At 37.0% G+C, this 17,922-nt stretch overlaps 1 protein-coding gene and 1 long non-coding RNA gene across 3 annotated transcripts; both read left to right on the top strand.

Moving 5' to 3' along the window:
- Positions 1–4,510: 4,510 nt before the first annotated feature.
- LOC116193000 (probable transcription factor At1g11510) lies at positions 4,511–5,808 on the top strand. Its single transcript, XM_031521717.1, has one exon. The coding sequence runs from the start codon at positions 4,626–4,628 to the stop codon at positions 5,532–5,534; it is 909 nt and encodes a 302-aa protein (XP_031377577.1). The 5' UTR covers positions 4,511–4,625; the 3' UTR covers positions 5,535–5,808.
- Positions 5,809–9,622: 3,814 nt separating this feature from the next.
- On the top strand, positions 9,623–16,058 carry LOC116212025. 2 transcript variants are annotated; one of them, XR_004157802.1, is made up of 4 exons: positions 9,623–9,916; positions 11,030–11,099; positions 11,984–12,472; positions 15,769–16,058. It is a non-coding gene; the product is annotated as an uncharacterized LOC116212025 (long non-coding RNA). The 2 variants fall into 2 exon arrangements; XR_004157801.1 differs by lacking the exon at positions 15,769–16,058 and adding an exon at positions 14,995–15,598.
- The last annotated feature ends 1,864 nt before the right edge of the window (positions 16,059–17,922 follow it).

Genomic DNA, 17,922 nt, shown 5'->3' with positions numbered 1-17,922 from the left:
TGCCCGAACCCCTTTTTTTTTTAAATAGGGTCGACAGGTCACGGGCAACCGGTCAACGCTGCCCGGCCCTGCCCGAGAATTTTTTTTCTTTTTATTATTATTATTATTATTATTATTAAATTAATTTTAATTTTTTTTTAGAAAAGGTAATAAATTGAAAAAAAATGACGATTTTGCCCCCCCCGGAGCCGATGGACCGAAATTGGGTGCTGACAATTAGCATTCCATAGAAACTCACAACACAATCGCCTGGCTAATCAAACTCTAGCAACAACACAACGTTCACAGAACATCTTCAGAAAATCTCAATAATCATCACATCTCCAAAAATCTCAACAATGATCATATCTCCAACAAACATACCAAACAAACAATATACAACACAACCAATCAATATAGTTATAGGGTTGCATTTCCTTACAACAGAGTTATGATGGTACCGTGACCACGCACATCTAATTTATATCATCCTCAACTCCCAATATCCATGTTCTATAAGCGGGGGCCACCTATTAACCTCTAGCGGTAAGAGTTGGCCTCAATTTATATTTCGCCAGGTCGAGCGGCCGATCGGGTCCCTTCTTCTATTCCGCCGGGTCCAATAGCCGATCTTGCCCATATTTATATTCGGCCGGGTCCAGCGGCCGATCAAGCCCATTTTATGATCCGCCGGGTCCAGCGATCCCATGGCTATAGTTAAACAACAACACAAGCGTAATCAATTGCAACCATGTCATCTCACCTCATATATTATCATACACAAACACAATCCCAATCATATTACAATGGCAACATGTTAGTCAGTATACACAAGCACAATCACATCGCATATCTCATACACAATCAGTATACACAATCACACTGCATATCTCAAATCAAAATAAAACACAAAAGGGCGATATCTCTCAAATCAATTCACACAACATAGCAACGCCGATTTCTTCATCTCTAACTATCACAATATTCTTTTTAAATAATTTATATAACCATAATATATCATTTTACAATGGAATAGAGTACTCACATAACGTGTATATATATATATATATATCATTTCACAATGGAATGAAATACTCACATACAATTCCCAAAATGATAACGAATCGAGCCCTCTGGGTGCTTGCTTTCGGTCTCGTCAACTCCTATAAATCATAAAAATAAAAAGAAAACAAATTATAAAGCATACTTATGCTGTATATACATTCCTTATAGCAAAACATGTCACATTTGGTCCCGAAAGAAGGAACTTATTCATACTTAATTGCCCTTGAGAATCTCGAGAATTAACCCACTTCAATCGTTTACCATAAGCAATGAATAAGTTATTCCAATCAAAGATAACTTAGAGCGGCAGTTAACTTTCCTTTAACAAATAACCAACCTTATTAAAAAATCCATTGTTTTAAAATTTATAAATTTACCCAAACTAATATAATAACTAAGACTTCTTAACATGCATTTGACTCAATAGCAAGATTTAACCAACCAAATAATGTAGAATATTAGGCTGAATATCATTCATAAAAGGTTCCATGGCCAATCAATTACCTAGAGGTTGAGACCTTAACCAAATAAGAATCCAATTACTCGAACCTAACTATTGAACCAACATAACAACCCTTAGACAAACAGAATTAACCAAGAACAAGCATAAATTTAGAGGTAACTCCAATGAATAAGCATGCCAAAACTATAGATAACCAATTCACAAGAATACCGCACTTAAACTACGAACCTGCCAAGACTTAGGTTGAGCTGAATTGAAAAGAAAATGGGCTCAGTCGGTCCCTAACTTAGAGAATAGTTATGTTTAGGAGATGGAAAACCAACTTACTTCATCTTAGTCTCAAAAGAAAAGGATTATTTAAACTCAATTGCCCTTACAAATTATGGATACTCAAACACGCTATCTACCAATGATCTTCAATAAGAAAACTAAATCCAGTTGAAAACAATTATTAGACAACCAGTAAGTTTCTCCTATCAATGTGTGCATATCATTAAATAATAAACAACCAACTCCTTTAATCCATTGCTTACACAAACTCCCATTTCACCATTTATGCCAACTATGAGAAAAATTCCAATTCAGCTACTAACAGAGCATTTCAACGACAACAAAAAGAAATAATTTGAGTTGTGACTCTATAAAATCAGCTTCCATATCCATGGCTTCCACTCAAGAACCTTAATTAATTATCACCCTGGGCTTGTCAACCTAATCGTTTAATCAATTACGATTCCAATTCATCAAATGATATATATATATATATATATATATATATATAAGCAAAATGAGACTTAACCATTTGCAAAATCAATGTTATCTATCAAAGCATACACTGACCTAATCTAATGTACTAACTCTTCCTATTTGGTTATTTAATTAGCTTATACTTCCTAGTTCACAAAAGGAAAATGGCACCAGCTAGAAGAACCTCAAAAGAAAACGAGTTCAGTTGTACGTACCCAAAACATCAATAATCTCAAAGAGTCTAAGCTTACCCACTTCCTTCACCATCAATCCAACTGACCCAAACTTCTAATTTCATAAGAATAGCCACAATTTTTAATAAGTAAAGCTTGAATAAAATCAGTTGCATAACCTAACTAAGCTCGAAAGACTTTCCCACTGGAATTACCTATAGCCCCACGCTCACTCTCCGTGTTTGGTCCTTCCCCTCGTTTCCTCTCCGCTCTCCCTTTCTGTTAACCCCCTCCGTTGAGCTCAATCCCGAGCTCCCTACCACTCGCTCGTTGGCTCCCTCATCCTTGAGCTCAACCTCGAGCTTAGTCGCACACCCTCTCTTCCTGTCACTCTCTCTTTGTTTTCTTTCTTGCTTTGTTCCCTCGTTTCCCTCCGTTAACCGAGCAAAGAAGAAAAGAAAAAAAAAATGAAATTAATGATAAGGCGGTGGAAGATGAGGGGAGGAATTATGGGCCACGTGGAGCCCATGCCTCCATTGTCTTCTCTCTTTTTTTTAGGAAGGTCCATTATATATATATATATATATATAAGCATATGTGTATGTATGCACATTTAAAAAAATATGTTGGGTCCTACATAATACTTGTGGAAATAGCGTTCGCTTTCATTATAATTGTGATCGAGCAATATCCTCATGTTATTTAGTGCTTGTGCTATATGGCTAATTGCATAGTCCCTATGATGGGACTAACATGCCCTCTGTGCTTGTACAGTATTCATGTGGGAGCCTGGACACCTATTGTTATAAAAAAAAAAAAACAATAATGCGCGCATGGAACATAAACAATGTAAATTCATTTTGTACAATTTGATTACGTTACATGATCACGAGTATTCTCAACCTATATTGCCACTAATTTCGTTTTCACGTTGACTTGACTATTCTGGTTACGAGGTGCTTACAGTGAATCAAAATTCTGCATTGCAGGCAGAGTTTACCAATCGATTATCAATAATTGCCGTTGACCAATGCCCTCATGTTAATTGGTGCATGTGCTTTGTGGCTAACTGTATGGTCCCCGTGGCAGGAGGAATAGGTAGGACCTCTGGCGCCTACCCTTATCATAAAATTAAATTAAACAATAATAAACGCGTGGAACATAACCAACCCGCATCCAATGTAATTGCATTTTGTATAATTGATAATATTTTGTTTCATGAGAAAGAATTGATTTGAGAATGGGTTGAAGTTCTACTCGATTGGTTCCACACAAAAAGCGACAAACATAGAGACTGATCGGGTACGAATTTACAAGTAAAGAAAGATGTTGGACTAAACAGCAAAATACTCAACTAAACTTTTTAATTTTAATGTCGCGATAAAGCAAAGACGAGTGCCCGTTTTCTCTTTTATTGCACTACACGATTAGCTTCTCTTATAATCGAAAAGGACGAGGGCCCGTGAGCTCTTGAAAATGAGACCTTGATGTCATTCATTGAGATCGCATATGTCCCTGTGACTAGCGGCTGGCTATCACCCCGTCGCAATCTATACACAAAAAAAATTGATGAAGTAAAATCAGAAAATATTTATCTTCTATAAGCCAAAAAAAGAAGAAGAGTAACTTAGGAAAATATATTGGTGGAAAGAGAATATCATGAGATTAGGAATTCTAGTAACACTTACTTAAAAAGTGAATGCGAATATTTTAGTCAAGAAAATCGATAATACTTGTGGAAATAGTGTCGGTCTTCATTATATTTATCAATTATATTGCACAAAATATTAATTAAGCCATGTATATATATATATATATATAAACTAGTTGTATAGGAAAGATAAATGTTATATATGAAAGATTGATGGTATATTACTGTTATGGTAGTTTGTTCTATATAAAATATCACCAAATATGGAGAATTTATTTGAAATAGAAATAAATAGAAGTACTTTATATTTATTTTAAAATTAATAGATATTCGTTTTAGTTGAGTGAAACATTTTTTTCGGTAGCCGGTAAGTGAAATTAATTGATATTAATTAGTGAAACCAAACCATAATGTAATGACTCTTAAGACCGTTTGACTTCCTTCTCAAGATCGTCTCTCTCTCGCCCCCCATATATGTACGTACAGACTCCAACCTCACAGCTGTGTTCCTGTCTGGCAAGGGAAAGAGAGCTCTGCCCTGGTGTCAATGGAGCCGAAGCGTTCCTTCGGCGATGATTCGCCCTCTGCCTCTTCAGAAGAAGATCAAGAGGAAGACGAAGAAGAAGAAGAGGAAGAGGATCAAGAGGAAGAACAGAAGAAACAACAACTCCAGCCTTCAGGCTCTGAGACCGAGTCCAAGCCCAGTCCCGACCGAGCCGTCAAGCAGAACGGCAAGTTGGTGCCCTCGGAACCAGCGGAGCGGAAGAAGCGCAGTGCGGAAGGGATCGTCTCGAATGGGGAGGCGGCGTCGAAGCGGGTCAAGACCAAGTCGAACTCGAAGGCGCAAAAGAAGCAATTTTTCCAGCGGATATGGAGCGAGCCGGAAGAGATGGAGGTGATGAAGGGCTTGGTCGAGGTCTCCAAGAACAAGCCGGAGTACGAACTCAACGACATCTACGAGTGTATCAAGCAAAAGATCCCATCTTCCGTCACGAAACGGCGGCTGAGCGGCAAGATCTGGAATCTTAAGAAGAAGTTTAAGAGCTGTGACAAGAAGGTCAAGCAGGGCGCCGAGCTCAGCCCCCAGGAGGAGAATTTCCTCGTATTGGCCGTGAAGGCGTGGGGTTCTGTCGAAAACCTTGTGAAAGGGAGGATTGCTGCCAAAAAGCCTGTGAAAGGGAAGACTGCTGCGGCTCGTGGGCTTGAGGGGCACGAAGGGACTTCGGTTTCTGCTCTGTCTCGTCGGTTGTTGAAGGGGATTGAGGATGTCGGTGGGGGCTGGTCCCTTAACGAGGAGTTTGTAAGGAAAAAGACTTACTTGGTCGATGAGAGGAAGAGGGTGGAATTAGATCAGCGATGGAAGAGGCTAGAAGAAAAGGAACTGCAGCTCATTGTGGAGCGGGCTAGATTGATTAACGACCACGCTGCTGTTATTTGTCAGACTGTCACTCATTAGGAAGTTAAATGTCCATGTTCTTTAGCTATGAACTCGACTCTGGCTTTTGATCGGAATTTTGGGTCTACTCTAGTTTAGGTACTGGTTTCGGCCACTTTTTGTTGCGCCAATGGTTATGTGGAGTCGGCGGATTACTAGTCGGAGTGTGACCTCTGATGGATTTTAAGTGCATAGCGTACTAGTTTCTGTTATTTTTCTTTTGCATCATTGTTCTTCAAATGCAAATGGATCTTTTGAGTTCTAAATGTTTTCCTTTATGAATTGCCTTTGCCTACTCTGTTTGTCTGATTTTTTCAATAGCATAACGACTTGGGGGCTTTTCTGAACCGACAAAATTGGTTCTTTTATTTCCCTGAATCTTCAATCTTGTTCATTGACCGATGAATCTGATGGTATACTGTGCAATTAGATAGGCATGTTTTCATTGTCAGCTTATTTTAGAAGTCGAAAATAGCAGCTTCGAAGGAAGACAAGATCTCTCAGGTTATATCACAAGTCGACTTTCGATTGTTGTTTCGGCTCCCTTTCATTTTATGCTGGTTTTGGCAGAGAGATTTTGCTGGTTCAAGACTTGTATATACTTTTCGTCAATTCTACCCTGTTTGTTAGAATGAGTCGAAACTTTTGTGATTAGAATTGCAATGTCAAGATAGACCAGTCCCCATGTTGATTTCATGTCATTCTCTTTACGTTCTGTAGAACATGGCTTCGCTAAGATGAGGTCTCTTGTTCAGTTTCTCTTATAGTAAAGCAGGATCATGACCCATATATACTAGGGAACCATTTTCTCACTGTAGAAGGGACAAAAGAGAAGAGACGATAACTATATGATTGTAACCATTTATGCCTTTGCTCGGAGACTATACATCGCTCTCTTTTAATAAAATTGCTGAGGACCTGAAAAGGCTGGTCATGCTGATTTATTTACTGTCAAAGTGAGCAGATGTTCTTTAATGTCTCCAGTTCTTTATGCTCATTAACAGGTCCACCATACTTGATTTATCTTCTGCCTTTTAACAAGATAAAGGGCAATTTCAAGCATGGGGGAGAGTTGTGGAATTTTGAGGGTTATCGATAAAATTCTATGCTAACCCTCAAATCCAAACAAGGTGTGCAATTCTTTATGTTTCTAGGGACTGGCATTGTTGACACAGACCAGCAATTTGTGCGCTGAGGGGAGTGATGATGAGAAACACCAAACTGGAGAAGAAGCTGAGCAATGTCACTTAAAACTTCTCTATTTTCTCATTAAACTTGATGATAAATCTATTATATCTCGTTGTTTACATGATCAATCGGGCAATAGCTAAAACTTAAGAACCAAGAGGGTGCATATTCTATTCCTGATGTTGTCAAACTGAAACATTTACGAAGGTTTCAACCGATCTAAACCAATCAACTTCTCAAAAATAAAATAAAATAATATATATATATATATATATATATCTGTGTGTGTGTGTGTGTGTGTGTGTGTTCGATCTAAAAAATTGTTGAGAAGAGTATCCGTTTGTTAAACCAAAATTTATTGGATCCCAAAGGAGAGAAGATGAGTCTTTGGGATCAAATCAACCCTCAACTTTAACCAAGTTCGAGAATTCCCTAGGACCAATTCCATAAAATAAACTTTATATTGAACCCAGCCATCACACACTATTCAATGAAGCAACGAGATATCTTGAAGATCGATTCCACGACGAGGGAAGCATACACTGAAATGGGAAGTTCTCCCTGATGCCTATTATTTCTTTTATCATGTCTAGATGATTATTGTCACAACCCGAAATTTAAGCAGCATTTTCTCTAAAATTTAGTTATAAACCACAACCAGCTAAATATAAATTATAGTATCCACAAACTACAGAAAGCAACTATTGGTTCAACTAACTATATCAAGTAATCACATATAACACATCTCAAGATCAACATAAAATCTACAAATCTCTTATACGATAAAATAGCTAGAGAGTCCTCCAAGCCGATTCCATATCAAAAATGGTTCTCCCGCACAACCGAGCTAATCTCTAGTCCATCTAAAAAGTAATATGCAAGGGGTGTGAGCTGCATCTCATTGAGTACCAAATTTCAAGGTAAAATAAACTATTAAATAGATATATATCTATTTATTGAACAAGCAAGCATTCATATAAGCAATACAACACCCTAAAGCATCACTCAACTCACCAGCCCAAGACTTTATACAAAAAATATATATATATATATATATACACACAACTAAATCAAGCTCTAGTTAACAACATGACTTTCACAGAATAACTTCAGACAACCTCAACAATCATCACATCTAAAGCAATCAAACCAGACAAATATACAACACAACCAATCAATATAGTCATAGTGTCGCATTTCTTTGCAGCGGAGCTATAACTAGTACCGCTACCCTGCACCTCAGATTATAATCGCAATTGAGTTATAACTGGTACCTCTATTCTATTAGTAAACAAGTGTACATAATTTTTTAAAGGCCCTATTAAATAGGGATAGAATCATAAATGTTCAATAAATTAGTATATTATATAGAAATTGAATAGTATTAATCATTATTGTAATTGAAGAAAATATATCCAAAACAATTAAAGAAAAATTCTTTATTGTGACCACTTATTGTTATTTTATAAGAAATTTTTATTTTATTAGTAAATACATATACATAATTTTAAAATATTAAGAATTACTAAACATTTATTAATTAATTTTAATAATCATTATTAGGCTTATAAAAGCTAAATTAAGTAAATCTCACATCGAAATGCTTAGTCGTGTTATCTAAAATTATTCAAATTTGCAAAACTTTATATATGAAATATGAGTAAGAAAAAGACAATTGTGAATACTTAATGTTAAAATTTTATAGACTCTATGATTATTAATTTTTCATTAATAATAAAACTAACTAGGATTTTTTTGGATTTTATAATTATCTTCTTATAAATTGAAGGGTTAATTGCACCGGTGGTCCAAAAGATTTCGTGAATGTTTCAAGTTGGTCCAAAATGTTTTTTGGTAACTTGTTGGTACAAAAAGTTTCAAAACTGTTTCAATGTAGTACATTCCGTTAATTGTCCCTGACGCCGTTAACATTTTGACGAAATGTACTACATTGAAACAGTTTTGAAACTTTTTGTATTAACAAGTTACCAAAAAAATATTTTGGACCAACTTGAAACATTCATGAAACCTTTTGGACCACCGGTGCAATTTACCCTAAATTGAATTGATAATTGAGATCATTTCTATGAAATATTTTACCTAAATTAATTGCTTATGAAATGTTTAATTAATATTACTTATCATGAGTATGAAATTTATTGTATTGAAATATATATAGTATAAGAACAAATTTTCCTATTTTCTATTTATCAATATAAACTAGGGATAATAGCGCCAAATAGCCTAACGTTTGAAGGAATTCTTAGTTCTAGCCCAAACTTGATTTTTTACTTGAGATATTCCAACGTTGACGTATTGATTTCAAATCTATGCCGACGCTAACTTTCCGTCCAAAATTGACAGAATTGCACACGTGGCACGTTAATTTTGTAACAAGTGTCGGGATAGATGTGAAATTAACATGCCACGTGTGCAATTCTGCCAATTTTGAACGGAAAGTTAGCGTCGGGATAGATTTGAAACCAACACGTCAACGTTGGGATATCTCAGGTAAAAAATCAAGTTTGGGGTAGAACTAAGAATTCCTTCAAACGTTAGGCTATATGCCGCTATTAACCCTATAAACTATAAGTCAATATTAATAATTATCCTAATATCTAATATTTCATAATAAATTTTATTTATAAAATCCATACAACGCACGGGTTCAATAGCCTAGTATATATATAAACTTGACTATATAACAATTAATATGGTCATAAAGGTAAATATTTGTGAGACCCGACATTTTAATTTCAAATAGAACACATGCATAGACACTTACATGCTATATATATGTATGTCACCCACGTCGCTGGGGGAATTAAAAAAAAAGAGTGAAGGCATGGGCTCCACGTGGCCCACAAGTTTCCCCCATTTTCCACCGCCTTCTATTTCATCTAATCTATTCTTTCTTTAGTATTTTTCTCATTCTCTGCTCTACGGGGGAGTTGGGGAAAACCGAATAGAAACAGAGCAACACAAAGAGAGAGAAAGATAGAGATAGAGAGTGAGAAAGATAGAGATAGAGAGTTCGAGAGCTCAAGATGGAGCTCACGGATGAAGGGGACAAAAAAGAACAAGACTTGATGAAGAGGGGTGGATAGAATCGAGCTGGGAAGTGGTGATATAGAGCTGAACAGTGGTGCCGATGGCAGAGGTGAAATTCTGCAGAATCGGATAAATGAACGGGTGCCTCGGGAGTCGATCGGGAGGTAAGTTGGTTCCCGTTTTCTGTGAAACTTCAGAGGGTGATTTCCGGTGGTATAAGCTTCGTCTTGATACGTTTAGCAAATCAACACGTGTTGATTTGGCTGCCCATCCGACAACTCATTGTTGATTCGTTTTTGGTGAGATTGTTTCTAATATCCATCAATTGTTTTGGTGAAACATCTCTCGATTATCTAAGAATAATTGCTGAGTTTAGTGAAGTCTAGGATTTTCCTCTTCGTTCAGATTGAATATGATTGTCTTAAGATGAAGTTGCTTAAGCTTATAGGGATTAATGGAGGATTTAGTTCGTGTGTTGATTTTATGTTTAATTATCCTATCTTGATGTGTTGATTTGGATGAAAGATAGATGTATCTATAGGTTTGGCTCTGTTAAATTTGTCTTAAGGAATTTGGATTAGATTTCTTGTATGTTTGATTCATTCTTTCGAATTTATGTTGATTGGGAACTCATTATGTACCGAGCAAATTTTTGGGTCTACAAGTTGATATTTGCGCATTTTCTTTTAATGTGAAAAGTGTGTTTTCCTTTTCTTTTAAGGTTATTAGGGGTTTAGGATGGTCTTGTCTTACAAATTTTGTGAACTAGGATTTTGTTTAATTGCGATGGGATACACATGTTAAGTTGGACATTGAGGAATGTGTTAAGTTTATAAGGATTTATTTGTTTGATTGCTTGAGTAATTTGTGAGTTTAAAGCTTGTTAAAGGGTGATTTGAGGAATAAGACAAATCGATATTGATTGGTTGTTAATGCTGAGGGAAATTAAAGATGGAATTTACTAAATTATTTATTTGGGATATATAGTGGTCTTCTTTAGCTTTTGATACGTTTTGGTGCTCGTATGTATTTGGTCTTATATAAATCTTTAATTTACCTTGAAATTGACAAGAACAATCAGGACTGTTTAAATGGGAATTATGGAGATTGTTTGAAGTATTTTTTGACATCGATGAGAAATGGATATAATGAATATGATATATATATATATATATATATTGGAAATAAGAGGCTCTAAGGAAGATTTTGGGAGGTATTGAAAGTTCCTGCGATGATGCTATATTTTTATTATCTAATTTAATGTTTGCGAATAATAGGGACCGTGAAGACTGAAACCTTGCATTCTGAAGGGTTGACTGAATTTGCTATCTCTGTGGGGGATTTTCGGTGAGTACTTCATTCCATTGTGAAATGATATTGTCAGCACCTAATTTCGGTCCATCAGCTCCGAGGGGGGCAAAATTATCATTTCCCAATTTATCACCTTTTCTTAAAAAAAAAAAAGAAAAAAGAAAAAAAAGGTCAAGTCGGTCAGAACTGGTCAGAGCCGGTCTGACCGACAAGACGGATGGGCAGGGTCGGTTAGAACTGATCTGACCGACAGCTGCCCCAAAAAAAAAAAGAAAGAAAAAAGGAAAGTTGACTTTCCCTGTTCTTCTTCCTCCCCTTCCTCTTCTGCACTCCCGTTGATCTCGTTTTCCAACTGATTCTCCGGGGATTGGCCGGATTTCCCTCAACGGTCGAAAAGGAAAAAATAAACCCTAGCTCCCTCTCTCTTTCTCTCTCTCCGGCGTCTCTCTCTTCTCTCTCTCTCGGATTGATCGTTAAAAGGGATTCGGCAATTCACAAAATGGGGGATCCCAAAAAAAAAGCTCATCAATTTTCCCCGATCCCGACAACTCGGAACGACGCACACAGCCCCGATTCCGAAGGCCCTCAGCTCCTCCCACAGCTCGCGCTCGCCGAAAAAAAAAACCGACAGCTCGTCTTCTCGACCCCTCCCACAGCTTGGCCTCCTCTCCCTCAGCTCACCCGTATTTCTTTTCCCATAACTCCCGGATTCCCTCGGTTTATCCTCCCTCTTCGATTCGTGCCATTCCCTCCATCCACTAGCACGTCAATCGGTGATCTTGAGGCCGTCTCCAACGACTACCCGGAATTTGAAGCCGCGACACCCGAACCACCGAAGCCGTCCAGACCATCTCCAACTCTCTGCTTCGTTTCATTTTTTTTTAAAAAAATTTCTAACCGGGTCTGATTGTCTTTGCCAGGTCGAAGTAGATACACGCCGGATCAGAATTACCCTCGACCACCTTCGGTCGCCTCTCGAAAGCCCGAAGCATCGTCGTCAGTCTGGGCCAACCGCTCGAGCCGTAGAACCAGCGAGCTCCCGTTCCAGGCGTTCCCTTTCCAGTCGGGTCTGTCTGGACCATTCGGATACCCGACTTCACATAATCTCTTTCGTTTGTCGAAATCAGGTTGTACTCGGCCCAGATCCCCTTCGGTTCGGCCCAATCCAGCCCAGATCTCAGCCCGGTTCGTTTCAGCAATCCGTTCGGCCCAGTAGCCCACTCGGCCCAACAGCCCACTCGGCCCAATTCGGATCTCAAAGGCTCAATTCGGCCCGAGTCCCAGTTCGGCCCAGTTCGCCCCCGTCGGCCCAATCCAGCCCTTCGGCCCAGTTCGGCCCACACTCCAGCAGCCCAAGTTGTCTGATGATTTTTTTTATTTACAGATCTGCCCCTATTTTCTCAAACAAGGTAAATTCCCAAATTAGTGGCACGTTTAGGGCTCCATTTTTGAATATTAATACTTGCTTGATGGATATAAGGTGAAATGAATGTTCTTGGGTCGCGTGGGTGATCGGATTTTTCCTGAACTCGATTTTACGAACTTTTTGTTTTGTCACATTTCAGTCCAGAGGATACATTTTATTTTTTTAAGATCTGCCCCGAATTTCAAAATTATTTTCAATCAAGTCCAGGTCATTTTACTATTTTCCAATCAGTCCTTGGATTTTTTTAGAATTTTTTTTAGAATCCCAAAGAACTTTTCAAGTTATTTCAGTTTAGTCCCGTGGCCATTTTTTTACCCTTTTCAGATCTGCCCCGAATTTCAAAAATTCTTTCCAATAAAGTCCCAGTCATTTTACTATTTTCTAATTAGCCCGGGAATTCCCAGAATTTTTCCAGAATCCCTAGGAACTTTTCGAGTTGTTTCAGTTTAGTCCTGGGGTCTTTTTTTGTTTGTTTGTTTGTTTGTTTGTTTTTAGATCAGTCCCGATTTTCAAATTCATTTCAAATAAGTCCTAGGATATTTTCAGTAATTTTTTTACACAATCCCCATTTTTTTTAGAATTTTCAAATCAGTCCCCAATTTTTCAGAATTTTCAAATCAGTCCCCGCCCTTTTAAAATCGTTCAATTCAATCCCCTGGACATTTTCTAAAACAATATCCGACCCTTTTCTACTTGGATCACCCACCGACAATGTATGTGCCCCATTTAAATATTTTATTTTTATAATTATATTATGTGATCATGTTGGAAATTAGAGTTTATCGAGTGGTCAACTAATGGCTATCTCGACGGCTCGAAATCCATAGACTAAAGCATTCGGCAAGTCTTTAATTAACCTAAAATTCTATATACGGGATAATCGGGACGTTAAATTTGGCTAAATTAAATAACTTGATTTCTTTAATTGGATTGCACGAATTGATTAATAATTTGTAATCGCGTCGACAGTTCAAGATCTGTTAGTCATGCCCTTTTCAAAATTCACAATTTCAAAAGCACCGAGATACGTACAACGTAATCTTGATTATTATGCACATACATATTTATCGATTCAAGGGCATGATTATCGGTTCTTGTCCTGCCGTAATCCTAGCATAGGTTTGTGCATAGAATTGGTCAAAACATGAGAAAACAAATTAATCACAAACTCGGCTTAAATCAAACATGGGCAAATAGTCAAGTAGAGGGTTAGGTTTTGGGTTTTAGGTGAAAACACTCTTAATCTGTAAAAGCCATATTGTCACGATACAGAATAATCTAAAAATAACCCACTCATTCGAGACTTGACTATGGACATCACGTTTGTCGGGTCCGTCAAAATAATGCCGAATGCTACATCCCTTCTCTATCATCCTGTTTGTTTGTTTTAGGGTAGGATTTGTATGCCAAGATACCCCGGATAATAATTGATTAACTCACGTAAATTCGGCAATAACAAAACCTCATTGTTTATTTATTTGTGTTTACTTGTTACATTCTTGCACTTATTTGTTATGCGGGTCGAGCCCGATCTTTTAGGATACGATTCGCATGGGGTCTAACGCCCCAATCGTAGATTACGAGACCTAATCCCCTAAACACCGAGTGCGCACCTTAATTTCAATTTCAGTCTTTTCAACCACACGGTGAGCACGAGTGGAATAATAACCGAATGCGAATCGACCGGGATTCAATTGTTGTAATTTGTATTTTATTATTTGAGAGGACAATGTGAGGATTTATGTTGTACATTTATTCATGTAAGAATTCTGGTCGGAGAACAGACGGTCGGAGTGTTTTTTCGAATTTACGGTGTCAAAACGCGTAAGATGAGCGGAACTTAATTAAGCGGTAATTAAATTAAAATGGCAAGCCTAGACAAGCTAGAGTATCGATAGGGCATGCGAGATATAGGCTTGCATGTAACAGAACCCCCGAATTCGGAACCTCGGGTTTCGCAGACCATATGCCTTAACAATTAGGTGTACCCCGTACCCCTAGACCCGGGCAACTCACCAGCCCTCGACCTTCGGGTCGTAAACAGGTAGTGGCGACTCCTTCTCACGTGCGTCCGTTGCGCGTCCCCGGGAAGGTGGACACTCCCAAGCCGCGTTGCATTTAGGTTTGCGCACGCGTGCCCCGACGAGACGAAATTTGGGTGCGCACAGATATATATATATATATATATATTATGTGAGTACTCTATTCCCTTGTAAAATGATATATTATAGTTATATAAATTATTTAGGAAGAATATTGTGATAGTTAGAGATTAAGAAATCGGTCTTGCTATGTTGTATGAATTGATTTGAGATATATTGCCCTTTTATGTTCATTTTGATTTTGGATATGCAGTGTGATTGTATATGTTGATTGTGTATGAGATATGTGATGATAATATGGTGCCATTGTAATGTGATTGAGATTGTGCTTGTGTATGATGATATATAAGGTGCGATGGCATGGTTGCAATTGTTTACGCTTGTGATTGTTGTTCGATTATAGCCATGGGACCGCTGATCCAGCGGGATATAAAAGGAATGCCTAGATCGCTGATCCGGCGGGATACAAAAATGGACGCCTAGACCACTAATCCGGCGGGATACAAAAAGGGACGCCTAGACCGCTGATCCGACGAGATATAAAATGGACGCCTAGACTCCTACTGCCTGAGGATAATGGGAAGCCGCCGCTTATAAGACGTGGATGTTGGGAGTTGAGGATGATATAAATGAGATGTGTGGGGTCACAGTACCGTCATAACTCCGTTGCGAGAAAATGCAACCCTATGGCTATATTGATTGGTTGTGTTGTATGTTGTTTGTTTGGTATGATTGTTGGAGATGTGATGATTGTTGAGATTGCTAGAGATGTGATGATTGTTGAGACTGTTTAAAGTTATTTTGTGAAAGCCGTGTTGATGCTAGAGCTTGATCTGTCAAGTGATCATGTAATGATTTGTTATGGAACGCTGAATGAATGGATATTTGATGCTTATGTAATATTGGATATTAGAAAAAAAATTGTTGGTAGTGCTGAGTGCATTTGTTAGTAGAACTTGAATTTAGTTACTATGTTGAATATAATTATCATTATAATTATGTATATATATAAATTGTATATATGTGCGGGTGAGCTGATCGTTGGATTAGATGTGATTGTATTACTTATTTAAATATTTGATTGTTTGTAAATAAATATTTATTCAATAGTAATTCTTTTGTTTTGGAATTTTGTACTCACTGAGATGCAACTCATACTCTGCATATATTTTTCCAGATGAACTAGGAGCTATACTAGCAACACAAGGAAACATTTTGGACATCAAGGATCAACTTGGAGGACTAAGTAGAAATCTTAGTTATTGGATAAGTATTCTTTTTGCATAGAATGTATTGAATATGTTATTACGACCTGGAGCTTTTGTTGTGTGTATATATATATATATATATATTTGAGGTTGATGGATTGGATATATATATATATTTAGGTTTATGGAAAACATGATTTATATGACTAGTTTATGTGATAATGGATATAGAGGAAATATAGGGGAAATTCTGCCGAAATTTCGGGTCGTTCCAATTTTGGTAGCAAAGCCTAGGTTAGGAGATCCTGTAGACTTAAAGTTGATGCTTGATCCCCGAAAATTTTTTTTGTTATTTTATAATTGTAGAGATCTTGATAGTATTTCTTTGAATTCCATACTCGTTAAACATTTGAGTCGTTTATGTTTTGGATTTGTTAGTCAGTAAGTATAGGCTTAGTTGTGTTTGTTCAAATGTACATATACACTGCACAATAAGGAAATTTATACAAAGTAGTAATTGGGTCTTGGAATCAGTTTGTTATGGAAGTATTGTATATGTGCTAATGACTTGATTTCTTTTTGTCTGAATGCGTATTCCTTGCGATTTCGATGGTGATGAATCAATCGAAGAACTAAATTCAAAAGTAGGTGGTCAATATGTTGGAATTTCACTTTTCTGAGCTAGGTATGAGAGGTTGAGCATAGATTATTGACATGTATAGGTATGTATTGCCTGAGTTATGTTCTTGGTGTTGTCTGTCTATATTGCTTGTTAACTAATCAGGTCTCCCCTCTTGTTAAGTCAGGTTGCGTTTTTGTAACTGATTTCGATTTATCTTCCTTGTTATTTGAGTTTTAGTGCGTTCTCTATTTGGTAAGTTGGGGCTATGATTAGTCAAATCATTAGATTGAAAGTGGTTATGGATGATAGCTCAAATTTAAGTTACGTAAATCTTATTCTAAGAGAAGATTGATGTTGCTTGGTTTTAGTTCTCACTTCCCGGTACATTTCTTTGTTGAATAAGTCATCCATGGGTAGTTAGTTTTTCATTGAGGACTTCTTTATTTATTGTTTGGATAAATTTTACATTTTCTATTTACCATTTTGAGAGTTGATTTGTTGAGCTTTTGATTCCATCTCATTAGTTAATCTATGGCATACTAATTATGAGAATTTCTTGTTAACAGTTTCTAGAAAGGAATAAAAAAAGAAAGAAAGAAAATGAATTTTCTTGCTGTCTAAAATTATCTCCGATTGGGTTGCTTCCTTGACTTTTATTTTTGGCTTTTTTGGCTAATTAGGAGGGTGGAAAACATCTCTTAGGATCTGATTTAGTTGGGCTATTCAATCTTGAATCATTTTCTCAGCTTAGGTATATCTATGGAATTTAAATGTGTCACGTTATGAAATGGGCTGATATTCTGCTATTGTTATGAAGAATGTGTCGCTAGAGATTTAACACCGATTGAACTTTTGATACAAGTTAATAGATTGGATTTAAATAATTCTTTTCATTGCTTATATCATCTTGCGATTTGATAATGAATAGGTTAAGTGGTCTATGATGCATCGAGTCTTCCAAATTTGTGTTGCTATTGTTTGTCATGAGGTGCTTATGTTCTATTTGCATGGCTTGTTGGCAGTGGACTTGTTATTAGTATGAATTTCCATTGAGAATCTTGTTAGGATGATTGTGCAAAATTTTGCGAAGGCATCAATTTCTTCTGCTATGGGAAATAAAGACTCGAGATAAAATTAGTTTCGTTTACTCAAACGAAATCATCTTGTTTGTTGCATCTTTGCTTCGCCTTATCTGGTTAATATGCTGGAAAAAGATTATGTTATTGGACATTATTTCTGATTTCCTAGTATTGCTAGTCATTGGTTTCTATATATACGTGTATTTAATTAGAAGTGAGGAACTTATTGAATGATGATAGAATGAATGCGTAAGTTAAAATATTGAAGCACCACGCTATAGAGGAATTGGTACAGAAGCTACTAGGGGACTTGAGGGTGCTATGAATCTTAATAATCTTTTCTGGTTCCTCAAAAAATTTCGAGGACGAACCTTTTATTAGTGGGGGAGATTGTGAGACCCGACATTTTAATTTCAAATAGA

This window comes from Punica granatum, chromosome 1, assembly GCF_007655135.1.
Source record: "Punica granatum isolate Tunisia-2019 chromosome 1, ASM765513v2, whole genome shotgun sequence".
Lineage (NCBI taxonomy): Eukaryota > Viridiplantae > Streptophyta > Magnoliopsida > Myrtales > Lythraceae > Punica > Punica granatum.
The sequence above is the reverse complement of the archived record's forward strand: the minus strand, read 5'-3'. Positions and strand labels throughout refer to the sequence as shown.

Coding starts and splice junctions, on each gene's coding strand:
- LOC116193000 (XM_031521717.1), top strand. CDS start 4,626: ATGGAGCCGAAGCGTTCCTTCGGCGATGATTCGCCCTCTGCCTCTTCA.